At 37.7% G+C, this 22,269-nt stretch overlaps 1 protein-coding gene and 1 pseudogene across 9 annotated transcripts in view; one reads left to right on the top strand and one right to left on the bottom strand.

The window, feature by feature from the left end:
- COP1 (COP1 E3 ubiquitin ligase) overlaps positions 1–22,269 on the top strand; it is a 256,822-nt gene that overhangs the window by 41,454 nt on the left and 193,099 nt on the right. For 6 of the 9 annotated variants that reach the window (XR_006214220.1, XM_042976912.1, XM_007084024.2 and 3 more), the window contains exons 3-6: positions 741–838; positions 6,346–6,422; positions 7,643–7,762; positions 16,779–16,847. Coding sequence is in view for 8 of the 9 variants with exons in the window: in XM_042976912.1 (XP_042832846.1) it covers positions 741–838; positions 6,346–6,422; positions 7,643–7,762; positions 16,779–16,847 (364 nt within the window). In the remaining variant the exon portion in view is untranslated. The remainder of the gene's footprint in view (positions 1–740; positions 839–6,345; positions 6,423–7,642; positions 7,763–16,778; positions 16,848–22,269) is intronic. The other 3 variants (XM_042976914.1, XM_042976910.1, XM_042976913.1) reach the window with 2 other exon arrangements.
- On the bottom strand, positions 12,690–13,503 carry LOC102955419 (annotated as a pseudogene).

The following is a 22,269-nucleotide window of genomic DNA, read 5'->3' as shown; positions in this document are numbered from 1 at the left end:
GAGGGAGACACAGAATCTGAAGCAGGCTCCAGGCTCTGAGCTGTTGGCACAGGGCAGAGAACCCAACGTGGGGCTTGAACTCACAAACCGTGAGATCATGACCTGAACCAAAGTCGGACACTCAACCGACTGAGCCACCCAGGCGCCTCAAGGTTGTTTATATTTACATGTGCTCCTTAACTTTGACCATATTTTCTTTATTTTTCCATTCTGTTTGGTAAAAAACTAATATATAATTTAAAATCAATTTTTTTATTCTGCTGAAGGTGGTGATTTTCTCATGCTTATTCACTACTTATTGACTAATGTTTCTTACTGATTTTTATGTTTTTCTCTTATTTTCTTTTTTTACTTGAATGTGCTCTTTTTGTATTAAGGTTATCAGCACTCCAAGAACATGAATGGTTTATTTGCTTAACTAAATCATAGGCGTTTGCTTTTCTTGGTATTGTTTGTTATATAACATTTAAATTGCATAAACTTGAAAGTTAGTACATTTTTAAATATTCTATATCCAGTAGACTTGTTATTCAAGTTCATTTTTAAACAACTTTTGTGTACTATTATCTAATAAATGCCCTATATGTCTTTATTATGAAAAAATATAAGCTGAAATAAATTTGATAACATTACTTGTTTTAAATGAGAAATAGAAGACTAATAGGCATTATTCTGTGACCAGTTTTATTAATTCTTCACTGATTTAATGAAACCTATTTTATTTTTTTTTCTGCTAATAGCTACAAGTGTATTCATCAGAGTTTGGAGGATAATAATAGATGTCCCAAGTGTAACTATGTTGTGGATAATATTGACCATCTGTATCCTAATTTCTTGGGTGAGTCTCTGGAATGATTCTTTACTTGTAAAAATATTTTAGCCCCAAAGTGTTGTTGGCACTAAGTTGTTAGAAAACCGTTTAGAGGTAAAGTGAGTCTCTCTCCTGTCACCTGGGTGCTTTCCTCAGCCTTCCTTGGGTTCTGGTGTATTTTCCATACCGTGTGTTGTCAGTTCTATATTTTAGTATTTTTAATTGTCATAAAAAAAGAAAAATTGACAAAACTCTTATTTCTTACATAGATGGCTGGACAGAATGTAAGGCTAAAGGGGAATGCCAGAGGTCCAGAACAACTGTATCTTTATACAGTGGTGTGCATTCCTGCTGTTTGTGATTCTGGAGCAGAAGTGAGAGTCTGGGGAGGAAAGAACTTGCAGAAGGAACTTAGGAAAAGAAATACTGAGTGGTAGGATACTCTGCAGGACTGTACTTCACGGGCTAGGTTAGGCAGAAGGGAAGTGAAAGTCCTACAAAGCAGAATCCTTTGTCCCTGAACCTGGAAACATGGATTGATGCTGCTATGTGGGTTTCTAGAATCACTTTTCTATCAGTTGTTACAGCTTTGGAACACTTCTTTTGGAATGGTTAAATACAGAAAGAAATATAATGTTCTGACAATTTTGGCATTTACTAGGATTTTCAGGCAATATTCTTTAATGAGTCCAAAAGTTATGTGAATTTCTAAATAGAGCACTGTATACTAGAATGGAAGGAATTTTAAAATATAGTACTGTGTTAGTTAGAAAGTGATTTCACGTATTAAGTATATTCCCACATGTATCCAGTGAATAGTGAAGTCACAATTACTGATTTTCTAAGCTAGAAGTTATCTTGGTGATGATTAGGTTTTAACCTTCTCTTTTTATGGATAAATTTTGGTTTTGGATAATAGGAATATTTGTTTTGTTTTATTTGAGAGAGAGAGAAGAGAGTTGTGTGCACATGGGGGAGAGGAGCAGAAGGAGAGAGAGAGAATCTTTTTTTTCTAAATTTTTATTTTGAGAGACAGAATCGGGGGAGAGGGGCAGAGAGGGAGAGAGAGAATTCCAAGCAGGCTCTGTGCTTTCAGTGCTAAGCCCAAAGCAGGGCTCGATCCCAAGAACCGTGAGATCATGACCTGAGAGCCTAAAATCGAGTGTCAAAGCTTTACCAGCTGAGCCACTCAGGCGCCCAGTGAGAGACAGGGAGAGAGAGAGAAGGAGAGGGAGGGAGAGGATGTTAAACAGGGTCTGCGCTCAGCATGGGGCCTGACTTGGGCCTTGATCCCACAACCCTGGGATCATGACCTGAGCTGAAATCAGGAGTTGGACGCTTAACTGACTAGGCCACCCAGGCACCTCTTGCACCTTTTTTATTGATAGGTTACAACTCTTTATTTATTATTTTTTTTATTAAGGTTTTTAAAAAATGTTTGTTTTTGAGAGAGAGAGTGAGAGCTCTCAGGGGAGGGGCAGAGAGAGAGGGAGACAGAATCTGAAGCAGGTTCTAGGCTCTGAGCTGTCAGCACAGAGCCTGACATGGGGATTGAACCCATGAACCGCGAAATAATAACCTGAGCCGAAGTTGGATGTTTAACCGACTGAGCCACCCTGGCGCCCCAGGACCCTTCATTTTTATTACTGTGCATTTACTTCATGGGTGAAGAGTTGTGGTAGACATTTTCTATAGCAGTCGTTTTTAAAATTCTTTGTCTGGGTGATCTGTATGAAAATTCTGAAGAATGATGTTCTTCCTTGTACATTGATCCCACGTTTAAAATTCGCATCCTTGGGGTGCCTGGGTGGCTCATTCGGTTAAGCGTCCAACTTTGACTCAGGTCATGATCTCGTGGTTAGTGAGTTTGAGCCCATGTCAGCCTCTGTACTGACAGCTCAGAGCCTGGAGCCTGCTTCATATTCTGTGTCTACCTCTCTCTCTGCCCCTCCCCCGCTCACACTGTCTCTCAAAAATAAACATTAAAAAAAATAAATAAAATTAGAATCCTCAGTTTTTTTTTTTTTTTATGTTTAAGTGGTTGTGAAGGATGTAACTTTAGGAGTATTGTAAATATAGTTATTTAAAGGTAAAACTTTTATCTCTTTATTTTTTAAAGTTTAATTTGAGAGAGAGAGAGAGAGAGAGACAGAGCACCCCAGTGGGGGAGGGGCAGAGAGAATGGGAAATGGAATCATAGGCAGGCTCTGCGCTGTCACTGCAGAGCCTGATGCAGGGCTCAAAGTCGTGAACTGGGAGATCATGACCTGAGCCGAAGTCAAGAGTCAGATGCTTAACTGACTGAGCCACTCAGGCACCCCAGGATCATCATAGTTTTTAAAAAAATTAATATATAATTGACATATAACATGATGTAAGTTTAAGATTTTTTCTTTTTAAAGTGTAAGTATTGGGAAACTTTGCTTACATAAATAAGTTGATGGGGAGTGAAGGACTTTTGATAACAGTAATGTCACTCAGTTTTTGACCTTGTTCTGAATTAAGAAATTAAGAAAGAAAGCATTTTGATTTATCCTCAAAAAGAAACTTAATGCTCTATTAATTAACAAGTCCTTTCTTCAATTTTAATGAAAGCAAAGAATTGGAAGCCAAACACTCAAGAAGGATTTGGCCTTCTGGTCATTATCATTATACACTTTTTTGTCAAGACCTTGATTTTGCCTTTCCTGCCCTAAACACTACACTGTTAGACCCTTTTTCTTCTGACTTTCCTTCCCCCATCTCTTCTTCTACCTTTAATAGCATTCCATTTAATTGCCTCCTTCTACCTTTCCTCCTCCAACACATTCACTATTCTTTCCATCCTACTTGCTCTTGAGAGCTTGCTTTCTTCTGTCACTGAGAGGCTCTTGTGAGGTGAAGTCTTCCTGTCCCTGTCCCGACCTATTGCCCCATCTGTTGCTGTCTTCCACTCCTGCCAAGACTTGCTCTCTGGCTCCCCCATCCATCCATGGTGTGAAAGCTCTCTCCAGCTTCCTGCCTCATCTCTCCCCTCTGTATATAAAATTTGTAAATTGAATTTTCTTACCTCCTTTATGAATGACTTTATTATTCTTTGAAGGGACAACATCAGTGTTACATTTAAAATCCTTACTTGAAAGGAAAGTAAATAACTAAGAAGGGCACTTGTGATGAGCACTGGGTGTTGTATGTAAGTGATGAATGACTAGAATCTATCCCTGAAACCAATATTGCACTGTATGTTAACTAAAATTTAAATTAAGGAAAGAAAAAGTAAATAAAGTATATTAACATCCTTACTACTGCTAAGCAGTGTCCTAAGTGTTTTGTGTAAACCAACTCATTTAATTTTCAGTTTTGTGAAATAAGTGCTTTGTGTAAACCAACTCATTTAATTTTCAGTCTTGTGAGTTGTTGCCCTACTCATTCTTCAGGTGAGGAAACTAAGGCACAGAGAAGTTGAGTAACTTGTGTAAAGTTACACAGTCATATTGGTAGAATTGGAATTTGGTCCTAAGTAGTCAGTCTTAAAAGTGTGCACTTTATACTCTCTTGCTTCTAAAAAGATAGTTGCTAGAATGGAAGTGTTAGCAATAGAAGTGCGTTGTCTGTTCGTAGTACTGTGGCCGTTTTAAGGATCCAGAGAAGTCTAATTATGGATATAGAATATCCTTCAAGTTAAGTGGTATACAAGATTTCTCAGTAAAATGCAATGTAGTATACACACAAAGTATTACAATTTAAGTCACAGTTTTTATTCAAATGAATGATTCTGTTACTGAAACATTAAACTCTTATTCATGTACTTCTCTTTATTCCCACTGCATTATTTCAAGCTCTCCTTTCTCTTCCCTGGTTTATAATAGTAACTTTGTGAGATACATCCTGGGCTCTTCAGAATCAGTCTGCCATCTGTCTACATTTCCAGCCTTAGTTTGTAGTCCATTAATCATTAACAGAATCACTATGACCCTGTGTGTCAGCATAGTGATTTTAAGTCATTTTATCTCCTGGTCTTTAATGACTTCCCCCCCTCTTTCTCATACCGTTATCTGAATTCTTTTCCACTTTTTTTTCTGCTTAGTGAATCTCTGTGCATGTTGTGGCCCAATTCTAATGTCACTTTCTATGTGTAGCCTACTCATTTACACTTTGATTCCTCCTTGTCCTGTGTTCCGTGTAAGGCTGTTTCAGCGATAGTACCAATTATCACATTATGTTACAACTCCTGCACCATACACATTTGTCTTCCTACTCAGAGTTGCTTGAGTCTTAGATTGAGTCTTACTTATCATTGAAGTGTGGATTATTAGTGTGGGCTTGATACCTCTCTGGTTTGTTCAGAAATATTAATCGTTAATAAAAAGAAAAAAGAGGGCCCCCTGGGTGGCTCAGTCAGTTGAGCATTGAGTTTGGCTCAGGTCATGATCTCATGGTTTGTGAGTTCGAGCCCCGCATCAGGCTCTGTGCTGTCAGCTCGGAGCATGGAGTCTACTTCCGATTCTGTCTCTCTCTCTCTCTCTCTCTGTCTCTCTCTGCCCTTCTCCCGCTCACACTCTCTCTCTCAAAAATAAATAAAACATTAAAAGAAATTTAAAAAAAAGAAATATTAATTGTTGGATTGTGGTATAGTGGGAAATATTAGATAGTTGGATTTATATCCCAATTCTCTTATATCGTATGTGTTACCATGAATGAGTTCCTGATGCTTTCTCTAATTTTCTTATCTCTAAAATGGGGAGAATGACCCATAGGATAATGTCTATAAATTAAAGTGTTAGACTAGTGCTAAACTGGCTTAGTGCTAATTTCTTTTTCTTTATCAGGTTTTTGTTGTTTTTGTTTGTTATTATCAGTTGGCTGTTAAAGACAGAAAAAAAGAATTTGTAGAATTGGTTAATTCAGTGTTTCAGTGATAGTATCAAGTTCTATCTTTCTGTTCCTCTGTCCCCATTGGTTCTTTGACTAGCCCCCCCCAAGACTGCAAGATGGCTCGAAGCAGTTCCAGATTTCCAGTCATACTGGGTTGGAGTGGGACCTGGCTTTTCCGAAAGCATATGGCAGCCTGACACTTGGGAGAAAATTATGTTGTTATTTAAAAAAGAGGGGGGAGGATGGTTTTTGATAGGTAACTGACGGTGTCTGCCTTGATATTTATAGGAAAGTAACAAACAAAAAGAAGAACAAATAAAAATGGTTAGTGCCTACTTCATAGAATCAATCAGGTACCGTGTGGAGGATGGAACGGTCTAATACAGTGAAGAATTGTCTCCCTCCAGGTGCTGATAGTGTCATTGAGATACATACAAGAAAGCATATATTCTAAACAATTCTCCTAAGGCAGTAGTGGTAGTGATAATAGCTGTTGTGGTAGTAGCTGTGGCAAAACTGTTTCAAATTCAATATAAACTGAAAACCTAGCATTTTCTGCTTAGCATCTTTTTAATTTGGGGGCTTTTTAAATTGAGAATTGAACCCATATAAACAGAACACTTAGGTGATGCGTTTAACAATAATCCAAATTGTACTTTTTGTTTTGTTTCTCTTTTCAGTGAATGAGCTCATTCTCAAACAGAACCAAAGATTTGAGGAAAAGAGGTTCAAATTGGACCACTCAGTGAGTAGCACCGTATGTTTCAACTCTTATTACTATTTTTAATAAATTTCAATTTGTTGTTTCTGATGTTTTAAAATTAATTTAAAAAAATTGTTGTTTTTTTTTTTGAGAGAAAGAGAGTGCGCAAGTGAGCAAGTGGCAGAGAGAGAGAGAGAGAAAGAGAGAATCTCAGGAGGGGCAGAGGGAGGGGGGAAGGGAGGGAGGGGGAGAGAGAGAGAGAGAGGGAGAGAGGGACAGAGAGGGAGGGAGGGAGAGAGAAAGAAAGAAAGAAGCAGGGCTCACCTGAAACAGGACTCGAGCTCACCCGATGTGGGACTTGAACTCAAGAACCCTGTGAGATCATGACCTGAGCCAGAGTTACATGCTTAACAACTGAGCCACCCAGGTGCCATAATATTAATTACATATCAAAGCTTAGTATGTCATTGATTTTTTTTTTAAAGGAAATTTGTTTTAAGTTTATTCTATTTAATAAAGAACTTTGTTAACTGCATTGTCCAAAATTTAGTGATTATCTTTTGAATGGTCTTGTGGGATCACACTGAGTCATGTTGGCTTGTAACACATGACATTTAGAGGATTATGTGGCAGGGTGAAACTGTGGTTGGTAATTTGGAAAAACTATTGGAAGATTCTGAATTTAAGAGGATCAGTCCCAAACTTATTGAGGGAAGTGAGCTTAAATTAATAACTTACCAAGTACAAAGTTGAAAATATGGCTAGACAGATAATTAAAATCCAAGCACTTATTTATTTATTTATAAAAGTTTATTTTACTTATTTTGAGGAGGGGGTGGGGCAGAGATTGGGAGAGAGAATCCCAAGCAGGGTCCACACTCCCAGTACAGAACCCAACACAGGGCTTTATCCCGTGAACCATGAGATCATGACCTGGGCAGAAATCAAGAGTTGGACAATCGACAGAGCCACCAAGGCGTCCAAAATCCAAGCACTTATTTTGAAGGGAATTCTATTAGCTGTGCCCACTTAATATTTGTCTTGAATATTACTTTTGTATCTGTTACCTAAATTCATTTAAGGGAGAAGTAGTGTTTAATTTAGAATTAGAAGGCTAGGAGCCACTTGCTTGGAAGGAGTAGGTTAGAATATTAAAGTATATTTTTTATATCTGTGTCATAAACATATTAGGAAGTAGCAGTTAAGCATTTGTTTTAGACTCTCTGAAACAATCTTCTTGAAGTTGCTATGGTTCTTCTTTTCTTCATTTTTAGAATGGCCACAGGTGGCAAATATTTCAGGATTTGTTGGGAACTGACCAAGATAACCTTGATTTGGCTAATGTCAACCTCATGTTGGAATTACTAGTGCAGAAGAAGAAACAGCTGGAAGCAGTAAGTGGTAGCTGAACTTTAAAAAATTTTAACTGGTGTTCTTTATTGCATTGAGAAAGATCTAGAAATGCTTAAAAATAATAGGGTAGTGTCTGCCACTTAGTTCATTCAATTTTATTCTGTAAGAGCATGCTCAAGGTATCACTTCTAACAAATTCCCCCTTTCCAAGTAAAAGAAAAGACATATGTCTTTTTTTTCTTTTTCTTTTTAAAAATATTTATTTATTTTGAGAGAGAGAGAGATAGAGCGAGCGAGCAAACATGAGTGGGGAAGAGGGGCAGAGAGAGAGAGGGACATAGAATCCCAAGCAGGCTCCATGCTCAGTGTGGAGCTCGATGTGGTGCTGGATCCCACCACGACCGTGAGATCATGACCTGAGCCAAAATCAAGAGTCAGATGCCAAACTGACTGAGCCACCCAGGCGCCCTTCTTCTTTTTTTAAAAATTTGTTTACTTTGAGACAGCAAGCAGGGGAGGAGCAAAGAGAGTGGAAGAGAGAGAATCTTAAGCAGGCCCCTTGCTGTCGGCCCAGAGCCCAACGTGGGGCTCAGTCTCATGAACCATGAGATCATGACCTGAGTGGAAAGCAAGAGTCAGACGCTTAACTGACTGAGCCACCCAGGTGCCCCAAGACAAAGTTCTTATATACAACTTACTTGCACTGTCCAGTTTATATTAAGAAAAACTGAGTGATAAGAAAGACGTGAGAAAATACAGTTTCATTTTAATGGAAAACAATTATATTCGTCATTTTTTTCTTATATATTCCTTGCCATATCTTCCCTTCTTCACATATGAGATTTAGAAGAGAAAATAGATACTATTTTTATCTACATAAAATCCTTTCAGCAGGTGTCCGTTGGTGGCAGCTGTAGTCTATGGCTTAAATAATTTATAGAAAGATGGGAACTGGAACTATATATATGCTGTTTCATCTAATGAAAGTAAATAATTGTAAAATTGCATTTATTTTATGTAAACATAAGCAATGTAAAATGTGATTTTGCGTGTATTAGTCAAGAATGGAATACGATCCATTAGGAGCAACTCGCACCTTAGCAGGAGCAGAGTCCCCGTGACCTAGCTTAAATGAAAAGGAGGGGTAAAGTAAGTGAGTGAGTAGCTGACATACATGAAAAGGAAGAGTTTAACAACCAAATATGGGGAAGATTGGGACCATAGCTTCTCTGGAGACTATAAGGAAATGAGATCAGTCACTTGAATGTTGTTGGATCTTTGGTGCTTCTCATGTCTGTTTCTTTGGGACAGGTCTGATTTCCTTTTCTCAGATTCTTATCACATGGTGGGTAATATAGTCACTTGTATTTTCTTCATTTGTATTTATGTTTTGAAAGAAAAGGGGGCTTTCCTTTCCAGTTTCAGTTTAAAAAATTCTGTGGGTGGATTGTTTATTAACATAGCTTAGATCTGGATTGCATCTGATAGAATGGGAGTCTTTTAGTAGGACGAGGGAATAGCTGAGGTTGTGCTTACCAGAATGGTTCTCCCATGCTGTGTCTTTTTGGGGGACAGGACTGGCAGGAATTTCTCCTGTGTTTTTAGAAGAAGAGGCTTTATCTTTTATTTATTTATTTTCTTTTAGTTTTATTGAGATATGATTGACATATAACACTGTATAAGCTTAAGGTATACAGCATAATGTCTTGACATACATGTATTGTGCAGTGATTACCACAGTAAGTTTAGTAACATCCATTATTTCATGTAGATACAGGAGAAATAAAGAAGAGAAAAAAAAGGAAAAAAAAGGGTTTTTTTTGCGATGAAAATTTTTAGGATTTACTCTTTTAGCAGTTTTCAAATACACCATACAGTGGTGTTGACCGTAGTCATCATGTTGTATATTACATCCTCAGTACTTATTTATCTTATAACTGGAAGTTTGTACCTATTGATCACCTTCATCCAACCCCCTCCCCCCTGCCCTGCCATTTCTAGTTAGCACAAATCTGATTTCTATGAGTATGGTGGATTTTAAGATTCCACATGTAAGTGAGATCAATACAGTACTTGACTTTCTCTGTCAGACTTTCTTCACGTAGCATAATGCCCTCAAGGTCCATTCATGTTGTTGCAAGTGGTAATATCTCCTTTATTCTCCTGCTGAATAGTATTCCATTTTGTATATATAGCCATGTCTTTATCCATTCATGGTTGCAGACACTTAGGATGTTTCCGTGTCTTGGCTATTGTAAATAATGCTGTAGTATACATGGGGGTTCAGATGTCTCTTCAGCATAGGGATTCATTTGTTTGGATAAATACTGAGAAGTAGGATTACTGAATCATATGGTAGTTCCGTTTCCAATTTTTTTTTCCTTAAGAATGCCCAGAAGTTTGATTCAAGGTTCAGAGATGGTGGCCAGGCTGCCCATCTCATTGCCCAGCACCTCTTTCTCCAGCATTGGCTTTGTTTTGCTTTTGTTTTTGTTTTGAAAAGTGAGAGAGGATTCTTAACATGAACTTCTTTTCAGAACCGCCCTCCCAAGGGTTTCCTTATGCCTCCAGCAATGAGGTGTTTGAATTGGTCCTTTGGTGCTTGTCAGCCACCTTGTGCAGAGAGGTTTCAGTAGCTTGCAGTGAGACTGGTCCTTCTGTATTTCAGGGATTTGCTCCATCACAGTTTTTATCTCCAGGTACCTGGGACACAGTGCCTTGTATATCTGAAGGCCAGGTGCACCAGGGAAGCCATGTAGCCATGGTGCTGCCTGTGTACCTAGAAGCCTTCCGACAGATATGTGGTGAAAAGCCACATGACTATTTTCAATTTTTGGGAAGCCTCCATACTGTTGTTTGCCACAATGGTTGTACCAGTTCACATTCTCACCACTAGTGCAGAGGGGCTCCCTTTTCCTGACATCCTCACCAGCATTTGTTAGCTCTTCTCCTTTTGATAATAGCCATTTTATCAGGTATAAGGTGATATCTCATAATGCTTTTGATTTACATTTCCCTGATGATTTGTCAGTTATTGGCTGTCAGCGTAGAGCCTGATGTGGGGCTTGATCAAGACCATGACCTGAGCCAAAATTAAGTGTTGGACACTATTAATTTTTTGATTGGATGCCAGGAATTGTAAATTTCATTTTGTTTAGTGCTGGGTTTTTTTTCCTGTTACTTTATACACTCCTGAGCTTTGTTCTGACACAAGTTACTTGGAAATAGTTGGATTCCTTTGAATCCTTTTTTTAAGCTTTATTAGGTGGTAACAGAGGAAATTTTTATTTTTTTATTTTTATTATTTTATTTTACTTTTTTAATTTACATCCAAATTAGTTAGTATATAGTGCAACAGTGATTTCAGGAGTAGATTCCTTAATGCCCCTTACCCATTTAGCCCATCCCGTCTCCCATAACCCCTCCAGTAACCCTCTGTTTGTTCTCCATATTGAAGAGTCTCTTCTGTTTTGTCCCCCTCCCTGCTTTTATATTATTTTTGCTTCCCTTCCCTTATGTTCATCTGTTTTGTGTCTTAAAGTTCTCATATGAGTGAGGTCATATGATGTTTGTCTTTCTCTGACTAATTTTGCTTAGCATAATACCCTCTAGTTCCATCCACGTAGTTGCAGATGGCAAGATTTCATTCTTTTTGATTGCCAAGTAATACTCCATTGTATATATATATATATATACCACATCTTCTTTATCCATTCATCCATTGATGGACACAGAGGATATTTCTATGTAGGCTAATTTTGCTCCCCCCCTACCAAAGCAAACTTTTTGAGTATTCATTTTGTTTATTTTTGCTTTGTAATCAGTATATTAAGGAAACATTCATACATTTCAAGAATTGCTTAATTCTGATATCCAGATTTAAGCTTGTGAACATGACTCTTAAACCTACAATTAAAGCTATTCATTGTAATTTGCTATACTAGCAACATTAAATTACAGTTACTTGGAGCATTAGTTAAATCGTTTAAAGTGACACCTTCCTATCTCATACATGGAAATTAACTTCTCCATGAATGTCTCCTCACTCTGTTTCCCTGCTGCCGAAGTCATTATTCTGAAGCTTATCATGGTCCAAAGAGAAGGAAAAAAAAGCTTAATCCGAACTGAGATATATATATGTGTATATATATATAAAAAAAGAAAAAGATGGCACAGCAGAAGGGAATGCCATTGTACGAGTGCAGGCCCTCAAGCAGCAGTAAACTCCTTCTTTAGAAAGGTGTCCTTTCTATCACTGGTACCAGAGGCCAGATTACATAGCATACCTTTTTCAAGTAACTGTTCAGGCAATAGAATAAATGTAGAGGCATCATATTGAATCCCACTTAATATAACTACAGACCAACGCTTCTACAAATCAAGTTCTTTGATTGCCAATGAAGTACAAGTCTTACCTTCATAGCTTGGTCATACGCTGAAGTCAATACATACACTTAGCATTTTAGTCTAATCTGTTTCATGTACATAGAACTGAAATCAGTTACAAGGTATGGCCTAACAAATGCTGGGGGCGGGGGGTTTAAAAAGTAGTTTTAACAAGTGCTAAACAGATTTATCTTGTACACTGAAGTCATCATACATACAGCAAAGTCAGAGCTTTTATATTTGAGTTTATTCTTCATTTAACTTAAAAAAAAATTTTTTTTTTTACATTTATTTATTTTTGCGAAACAGACAAAGCATGAGCAGGGGAGGGGCAGAGAGAGAAGGAGACACAGAATCTGAAGCAGGCTCCAGGCTCTGAGCAAGCGGTTAGCACGGAGCCTGTTTTGGGGCTTGAACCCACAAACTTTGAGATCATGACCTGAGCTGAAGTCGGACGCTCAACCGACTGAGCCACCCAGGTGCCCCTCTTCATTTAACTTTTAAAACACTACTATAGTTGAATATTAAAAACAACAGGAAGTAGTGAGCTATGATTGTGGTTCTTCGCTTATTCGCTACTGCGTAGAGCATGCCAGCAGTGTTATTCACCAGCCCTGTTAAGAGGTCTGACACTGAGCATCACCCCCAGGAGGACGTTCATCATCCTCATGTGCTTCTCCATTGTAATGGTGCCATCTTTCTGATTTGGATCAAAGTCCATCAGTTCTACCTGGTCCAATTCATCAGTCTCTACTACTTCCTTCTTCTCAGGTAGGAGTTTTTCCAGTATAGAGAGTTTGTCAGGAGAGAAAAAGCCATTCTCAGGAAAGTGTACCTTAGATGTGATGATTAGGTGACCTTTTTTCATATGGTCTACGATAAATTGGCCTGCCTTCATTTAGCACACCCTTGATATCTCCATGCTTGATGGTCTCACATGGAATGAGAGGTGATGACGGTGGTTCAGTTGTCAAGAGTAGATATTGTCTTTTGAAAGCCACACAGTGCTTCAACCAGCTGTATATCCATACATATGAAAAAATCTCCTTGTCCAGTGAAAACAGCATGGTCCTTCTGATCTAAAACAGTGATGATATCTTCTGGTTCCAGTCTTGATTCTTGGTCTCCTTCACCATGGAATGTTATCTTCTGGCCACCTTTCATGCCTTTGTCAATATGAACTTCTAGAATCTTCTTTTCTTGAACTATCATCCTCCCATTGTAGCTTTTACATCTGTCTTTAGGTCTGATCCCTTTCCCATGGTCCTAGCACTCTGTGCACACAGATTGAATTTGTTGAGCCATTCCAGGTCCCATCTGGTGAAAAAAAACTTTATTTCTTTCTGTTTAAAAAGTTTATTTTTTTTATTTTGAGAGAGCCTGTGAGCATGAGTGAGCAGGGGAGGGACAGAGAAAGAGGGAGAGAGAAAATCCCAAGCAGGTTCCATGCTGTCAGCATAGAGTCCAATCCCACGAACCTTGAGATCATGACGTGAGCCCCTTGAGACCATGAGCTGAGCCGAAATCCAGAGTTGGGAGCTCAACCGACTGAGCCACCCAGGTGCTCCCTATCTGATGGATTCTTACTTGCATCCCAGGATGTTGGTAATTGGGACAGCATTGTGCCACTCCTTTCCTACAACCTCAGCCTTCATATTTGTTGCAAATCACATTCTTTTGCAGAGCTAGTTTTCTATCTTGAGAAAGAGAAAGAGAGCGTGAGCAGGGGAGGGGCAGAGAGACTAGGAGAGACAGAGTCTCAAGCAGGCTCCATGCTGTCAGAGCAGAGCCCAACACGGTGCTTGATCACATGAACTGGGAGATTGTGAGCTGAGCCAAAATCAAGAGTCGGACGCTCAACCTACTCAGCTACCCAGGTGCCCCTCTTTTACTATGGGTGGGGAGGTGGGAAGGGGCACATTGCTGGGCACAGCTCAGGCAACTGCCACTCCTCTCCTTCTCACTGAGCATTGGGGAAAGTTCCACCCTTTGTTGAGTATTATACCTGATGTTTGTGTATTTTAAGGTTTTTCTGCCTTGACTCCTGGGAAAATGTAATATTTCTGGTCTTTCTTTCTTTCTCTCTTTCTTTCTTATTTACTATCAAGTTAGCTAACATACAGTGTAGTCTTTTAAGCATTGTTTTTTAAAAAAAGTTTTTAATATTTATTTATTTATTTTGAGAGAGAAAGAGCATGAGCAGGGGACAGGCAGAGAGAGGGAACGAGAGGGAAAGAATCCCAGCCAGGCTCCGTGCTGCCAGTGCAGAGCTGGATGCAGAACTCGATGTTATGAACCATGAGATCATGACCTAAGCCAAAAGTAAGTGTCAGGTGCTTAACCTACTGAGCCACGTAGGCACCCCTATTCTTCACATTTTTAAGCATTCTTATTTTAATCTTCTGTTTCCTTTATTTTTCTTTTGTATTTACATATGAAATTACAGTTTCAGAAATTTGCCATTTATCTCCTTTCTTGAAATAATACTTTTTTTAATGTTTATTTTATTTTTGAGAGAGAGAGAGCATGCATGCGCACGCACACACACACGCACACACTAGTGGGGGAGAGGCAGAGAAAGAGGGAAACACAGGATCCAAAGCAGGCTCCAGGCTCTGAGCTGTCAGCACAGAACCCGATGCCGGTCTCGAGCTTGTGAACTGCGACATCATGACCTGAGCTGAAGTCGGATGCTTAACCAACTGAGCCACCCAGGCGCCCCGAAATTATACTTTTAAAGAAGATTAAATTTCAGAAGAGGTGCCATTTGTTGAATTGAATTCCTGTTGTTCTTAGTTGGTCCCAGTTTTCCTTGACCTTGAGGCTTTGGGGGATTTTCCCCCTCTTCTTTCTACAGAAAAGCTTTCTACAGATCAGTTGCATTCTTACTTTACATGTTCCAGTTGATAGACTGAAGCAAAGTATTCAAACTTAGTATTTTGAGGATAGTTTGTATACATCCTTTGCAAATGAATCAACCGTCTTGGCTGTGTATGTTCTTTTTGTATAAAGATGTGGTCTTTGCTCTTTAGCCAAATACTCTGTTGACAGTTATAGATAATCGGTATAAAAAAGTCCTAAGAAGGGTGCAGAAGGGTATTTGTCATCAGTGTTGGGGCACAGAGCCTTGATGAGTTTGTTCTGTGTGATAGTTCAACTTTTCAGGAATGTGTCTAAGGTTTAGTAAATACCACTTTGTTTTGCAGGAAAACAATTCACTTTAAAATTTTCATGATACTATGTTTTAAAAATTTATTCACTTGTGAGACATTAATTCAGTTATGTTAATCAGAATATCCTAATGTGATTGCTTCTTTATATTTGTTCTCTCTTGTCCTTATTGTCTTGACTTAAACATTTCATTGATCTGTTTTGCCTTTTACCCTTTAAAATATGAAGAACCCTCTCCTTATAGGGGATAGACTCTGGGAGTGGGTGGCCATGCCTTTTCGTGATATGTATAATATTTAGGGATTTGTCAAATTTTGACTGGCTTATTCTTATCATCTGGGGACTTGGTTTTATTTATTTATTTTATTTTAGAGAGGCGGGGAGGGGGAGAGGGAGAGAGAATCTTAAGCAGGCTCCACACTCAGTGCAGAGCTGGGTGCAAGGCTCAATCCCAAGACCCTGAGATCACGGCCGAAATCAAGTAGGTTGCCTTACTAACTGAGCCATCCAGACGTCCCTGGAGACTTGCGAAACAAAGGTTCTTGGAATATTTTCTAGAGTAACAGAATCAAATATAATTGTCCCTATTTGTTTTAACAAATGCCCCCAGACAATTCTGTTGCATAACAAGGTAAATGAAAGTTTTATTATTTTTTGTTACTTATTTTTGTTTGATTTGGAAGTGATTTTCTGGTCTTTATTATTCTTCTTTTGAAATATATAAGAAATTAGAGTTACCTTTGTTAATAAACTATCTCATTCCATTTTTAGCTTTTGATGCTCTTTTTACATATATTCATTCATCAGTTTCACTTGGAATTCCTTGTTTCTTTGTGTGAATTTTAACAGTAACAGATAAATATTTGCAGTTTTATATTTTATACCCAGAAACTGTCAAGCTTATAATTATCTTTTATCTGTTACATCTTTGTTTCACTTAACAATTCAGATTATTTACCTCTTCCTTCATTTGATTATATTAAAATATTTGTTCTTGAATGTTTGATTTTTGACTGAAATTCTCTGTGGACATATATTCTCACATTTGTGTGAGTAGGTAATAGCCACAAATAGTAAGTTTCATTTCTAAAAGGTATGAATTCCTTCCCAAATATTATTCTGCCTTTGGAGAAAGTGATTTTAGTTTCCAGGAACTGTGTTGAATCCACTGTGATTTTTGTCTTGGCATTCTCTTAGTTTGGTTGGAAGAGAATGCTAGGGCAGATAACAGAATTGCCATTTTCTGTAAGTAGTTTTTTCAGTATGATAGATGAGAAATGTAATTTAAAACCCCTGTTTCTTAAAATGAGTTTTAGTTTTGGGGAAATGGCTTCTTTTTAAAAATGCCAGTTAGTAAATGAGAAAACTGATTAATAGAAGTTATAGGCTGATTTAAATGGATGCATGAAGTTGTTTCATACTGGTTATACTGCAGTGTTAAAGAAAACTTTGAACTCATAGTCATGTTTTTAAAAGAACAATTATAATTTTCTGTTATAGGAATCACATGCAGCCCAACTACAGATCCTTATGGAATTCCTCAAGGTTGCAAGAAGAAATAAGAGAGAGGTATATTATTTTGTATGTTTTACATAATGTTTCATTTACTGTTGACTATTCCTATTATTGCCCATTTTTGTAAAGGCATTTCATGCTCAAAAGTTTATTTAAACATTTAAAAAAGGCTTTTGAGTTGTAGGCAGTTTCCTTATGCTTTGTTATTTTAACTTTTACCTTTAGAACTTGGTACTTTGTTATTATTTTTAAAACATTTTTATTATTTTTTACTTTCTTTGGATACTTTATCATTATTTTTTAATGTTTATTTATTTTGAGAGAGCACGTGAGTAGGGGAGGGGCATAGAGAGAGGGGGAGAGAGAGAGAGTCCCAAGCAGGCTACGTGGGGCTCGATCCCATGAATCTTGAGATCGTGACCTGGGCCAAGATCAAGAGTCGGATGCTTAACTGACTGAGCCTTCAGGTACCCCTACAAATTGGTACTTTAAAAATCCCTTTTTGGAGATGTACTGAAAAGTTTTCTGTAGGATTGAATACAGTGACTTACCTCAAAGCTCTAAAGAACAGAAAATAGAATTATCAAATGACACCCTGAAAAGAGAACTTCAGAACTTTAGATAATAAAGTCTTAGGTATTTTTCTTATGGCAGAAATGTATGCTGGGGGGAAAAACAGGCAAAAACATAGCTGCCTGTTTGGAACTTGGAAAGTATGTCATGCAGGATAGCTAAAAGGTAACTTTTTATTAATAATCTTATAATCAGGATTTTTTTCATTTGACATTTATAAAATTCTTCAATCATTTCACACGTGTACAAAATATGGGAAAATCAAAGGCAAAATTCTGTATTATGGGGAGAATGCCAATATAACTTCAAAAAGGAGTTCTACATTTAAATTCTGAACTGTCCTCAAATCTCTTATATTTTTATTTTAAGATTTCTAAGTAAGATTTTTTTATTCCCTTAGAAAATACATGTAATGTCTATTATGTGCTCAGTTCTAGGCCATCTGTTTTTGAAACTAAAGAGAGATGTTTTTATTGTGATGAAGTATGATTAGTGTGTGTTGTCAGAACCTTACATTATCTTAGTTTGATGTTTCCTTGTTTCGATTATTCGTGATATCTGTTTTTACTTTTTCTTACTTTGTTCCAATTGGATTTTCCTGTACTATGATACTGTTGATAGCTAAATATTCTTTATCTGGTTTTTCACTTGTTTTCTTAAACTTAAGCTTTACGGAGCTAATAATTATGGTTTTAATATGTCTATTAACAAAAACATTTTCATTATAAATTTAAAATTTATTCCTCTCTTTTTTTCTTTTGGTGGCTACTTAAACTTTGATCTTCATAAGAATCACCTGAAGATAGTTAGAATCCAGGTTCTGATTGGGGGTGTGTTTTGGAGCCCCATAGTCTGCATTTCTAGGAAGCTTCAGGGTGATGATGTTGTTGGTCCTTGGACCACACGTTGCGTAGCAAAGCTGAAAATTTTATGATATATGGAAATAAAATTATTACTTTAATAATGTACACTCAACATCTTTTTGCCATAGAAAATTCTTTGGAAAAGTGATAGTTTTTCATATCGCATACATACCTCCCAACTTTTTAAGACAGAATGTGAAATTATTTTGCAGTAGTTTCATACATACGCTTCTTTCTGCTTTAAACTTTAAACTCATTGAACATGGGATTAAGTACATGAGGAATTACGTGATAATGAATGAGTAAATGACTCAATTAAGTGTGCAGTCCAAACATGAGGGTGTCTGAGGGTTAAGTAAATGGCTGGTCATTATCTGTGTCATGAGTTATTATTAAAAGTTTTTGTTTTAATGTTTATTTATTTTTGAGAAAGAGGCAAAGTGTGAGCCAGGGAGGGGCAGAGAGAGAGGGATACACAGAATCCAAAGCAGGCTCCAGGCTCTGAGTTGTCAGCACAGAGTCTGGTGTGGGGCTCGAACTCACGAGCCATGAGATCATGACCTGAGCTGAAGTCAGACGCTTAACCTACTGAGCCACCAGGAGTCCCTGTGTCCTGAATTATTTAAGGTTTTTATTAGACCCTGGTTTTTCACTGCTTTTCTAGGGGTCTGTTAATGCTTGCAACAAAATTGTTAGATTTTAAAATGTCTCAGGTAATAAAAGGATACAGTATATAACTCTAAAAAAACTGTGAAGATCCTGAGATTATTACCTTACTAGCAATCTCACAAGTTAGCCTGTAACACTTTCATTTGTGCTGTCAGTTACATGAGACTTCTGGGCTGGAGATAGAGGATTTTATTGTGGGCACATTTGGTGCACCTGCTTCATGTTTGTATGTTTTCTCTGAACCTCAAGTCTCACCAGGGTGTCGTAGAGATGCGCTCAGGCGAGTGCTGCACATACAGTGTATTTATGTAACAACAAAGGAACCCCGAGTTTGAGAAATCCCAGGCTTTTAAAAGGGTCTCTGGCAAACATATCTAGTCTTTGCCCTGCAGGGAGATATTATTTTTATCATATTGATCAGAAAATAAATCTGCCCTCTGTCACAGGCAAATTCACTATTTCTGTGTTTGCTGTAGAAACATCCTTGAAAAGATAATTTGGAACTAAAGCTATGACAGGATGTTCAGAAATGGGAGAGATCAACAGAAAATTATTTTCTAGTAAATAATTCATCCTTGTAATTGTAATTTTTCCTCTCTCGGATGTGGTGGTTGAGGGCCTCTAATAGTACCTTCTAGGATACCGCTTTTGATCCATAGCTCTTAGTATCTGTGTTTCTGTGTTTTTGCAATTAAATGTCTGGGTTAATTGTACTGTAGAATTTTATAGTTTGACTTTAGATTGATCTTTGTGATTGAATGATTTCTTTTTCCATTTTGAACCATATTTTCTTACTGTGGGCAATTTAACTCTGAAGTGCACTAGTTCTGAGTACTTCTGGATATTGATATCTATTTTGTGTATTGATTATATTGTTATTACTACATTTTGGTTTTCTTTGTTTGTTGTTGTGCCCATGCTTTGAGTATTTCAGGTTTAATTATGTAAGAGACACTGAGGAGCAAGGTTAACAAAGTTTAAAACATTTGAAAATTTAGTGCTATGTCAATAGACTTTAAAAATTTATCAGTTACTTTGATTGAATTTCATAAATTTCTCCATAATTGGAGTCAGGTACCAGTAGTGATATGTAATCATAAGAAACTTTAGTCTAGGAATTTAGTTGATTAATTTAGTACCCACAGAATGAAGTGATTATATTTTTTCACATATATTATGAAGTATATTTGCATACTTAATCCTCAAAATGAATATTGTTGTTAGAGGTCTTATGTCCTGTTGTGTAATTTATACTTGAACTTATTCAATCAAAGTATAGGCTGACCAGGCGGCAGAGTACTACTTTTGAATTTATTTTCCTAAGATTAACATTCAGACTTTGAAAATTAACTTTGTGATCTTATACTTAACTTTTATTGGGGTCATGATGCACGTTGGTTTAGATATTTATATATACCAATCTAAGAAGTTAAATCTGCTTTTCAGATTTAACATACTTATTTGCTTCAATATCACATCTTGCTAGTATTTTAGGGCTATTAGAATCCTACATTTAATTTTTCGTTTTTGAGTTAATTTTCCCTACTGACTCTTTTTCAGATATTAAGAGGACACATGGTAGGCGTTTGCATTTGTTACCTATTGCTGTGTAACAAGTTACCATCAAATTTAATGGCTTGAAACATTAAACATTTAATATCTTGGGTCAGGAATCGTGGTGCAATGTAGCTGAGTGCCTTGGCTCAGGGTTTCTAGCAAGCTACTGTCGAGATGTTGGCCAGGGTAGCAGTTACCTCAGAGTTCGCCTGGGATAGGAATCCTTCCAGGCTCACCCATTGGCTGTTGGAAAGGGATACCGATACCATGGCAAATGGACTTCTCCATTGGTTGCTTACTACATGGCTGCTGGCTTCTCTCAGAGGGAGCAAGTGAGAAGGAAAGAACATTTTGAAGACAGCAGTCACTCCAATTTGGAAGTTACATTCCAGCACATGTACTATCTTCTGGTCATTAGAAGCAAATCGTTAGGTCCAACCCACAGCAGGAGAGGTAATTAACACAAGGGTGTGAATACTAAGTGGGAATCTTTGGAGGCTTAGATTCTGCCTACCACAGCATTTGATAAGTATAAATATTTAAAGTTTTTATTTATTTTTAGAGAGAGAGGAGTGTGAATGCATGTGAGTGAGGGGGAGGGGCAGAGAGAGAGAGAGAGAGAATCCCAAGCAGGGTCTGCTCTGTCAGCAAAGACCCGAGGTGGGGCTCACTCTCACAAACTGTGAGATCATGACCTGAGCTGAAGTCAGAAGTTGGATGCTGAACAACTGAGCCACCCAGGTGCCCCAATAAGTAAATATATTTAAATGAACATGTTATTCTTTCTTCATGGTCAGATGGAACAAAAGGGCCCTGGGTTTAAGGTAAAAGTCAAATTTGTACCAGCATTTAAATGATTGCCTTATATTTCATTTGACTTAGTTTTAACTTTTGGGGGCACCTGGGTGGCTCAGTCGGTTAAGCATCTGACTTCAGCTCAGGTCATGATCTCATGGTTCATGGGTTTGAGCCCTGCATTGGACTCCCTGCTGTCAGGGCAGAGTCTGCTGTGGATCCTCTGTACCCTTTTCTCTCTGCTCCTCCCCTGCTCACACACACAGGCTCGCTTTCTCTCTCCCTCTCTCCCTCTCTCTCTCTCTCTTTGCCTTTCTCTCTCTCTCTCTTGCTCTCTCTCTCAAAAATAAACATTAAAAATATTTAAAAAAAATTCAAAATGTGTTTCTGGACATTTGTGGTACCTGTTTAATTTACTGAAATAGGACAGCTTTTTTTTTTCATTCTTTTTTTTTTTAAATGTTTATTTATTTTGAGAGAGTGAGCTAGCAAGTGAGCAAGCACAGGCTGGGGAAGGGCAGAGAGAGAGAGGGGGAGGGAGAATCCCAAGCAGGCTCTGCACTGTCAGCGCAGAACCCAGTGTGGGGCTCGATCCCATGAACTCTGAGATCATGACCTGATCCGAAATCAAGTCAGATGCTTAACCACCTGAGCCACTCAGTTGCCATAGCTTTTTTTTTTTTTCTTTTTAATTCAGATTCAAGTTAGTTAACATATGTAATATTGGTCTCAGGAGTAGACAGTTTTGATAAGTAAGTCTTGGGTTTCTTTTTGGTTTTGTTTGGAGTTCCAGTGAATTAATTTTATATTGTTTTTATATGAAATAAAAACATCCATAAACAAATTTACAGTTTAAAGATTTATAGAATGACCATCCATGTAACCACTGTCCTGATTAAACAGTCAGGTTATTGCTGGGACTCCCAAGGTTCCTGCCTAACCTTTCCAGATTGTTGCTTTTTCCCTTGTCCATTAAGTGGGTCAGTATTCTGATAATTAATCACCTCCCTGTTTTTCTT

The sequence above is a fragment of the Panthera tigris genome, chromosome F3, assembly GCF_018350195.1.
Source record: "Panthera tigris isolate Pti1 chromosome F3, P.tigris_Pti1_mat1.1, whole genome shotgun sequence".
Lineage (NCBI taxonomy): Eukaryota > Metazoa > Chordata > Mammalia > Carnivora > Felidae > Panthera > Panthera tigris.
The sequence above is the reverse complement of the archived record's forward strand: the minus strand, read 5'-3'. Positions and strand labels throughout refer to the sequence as shown.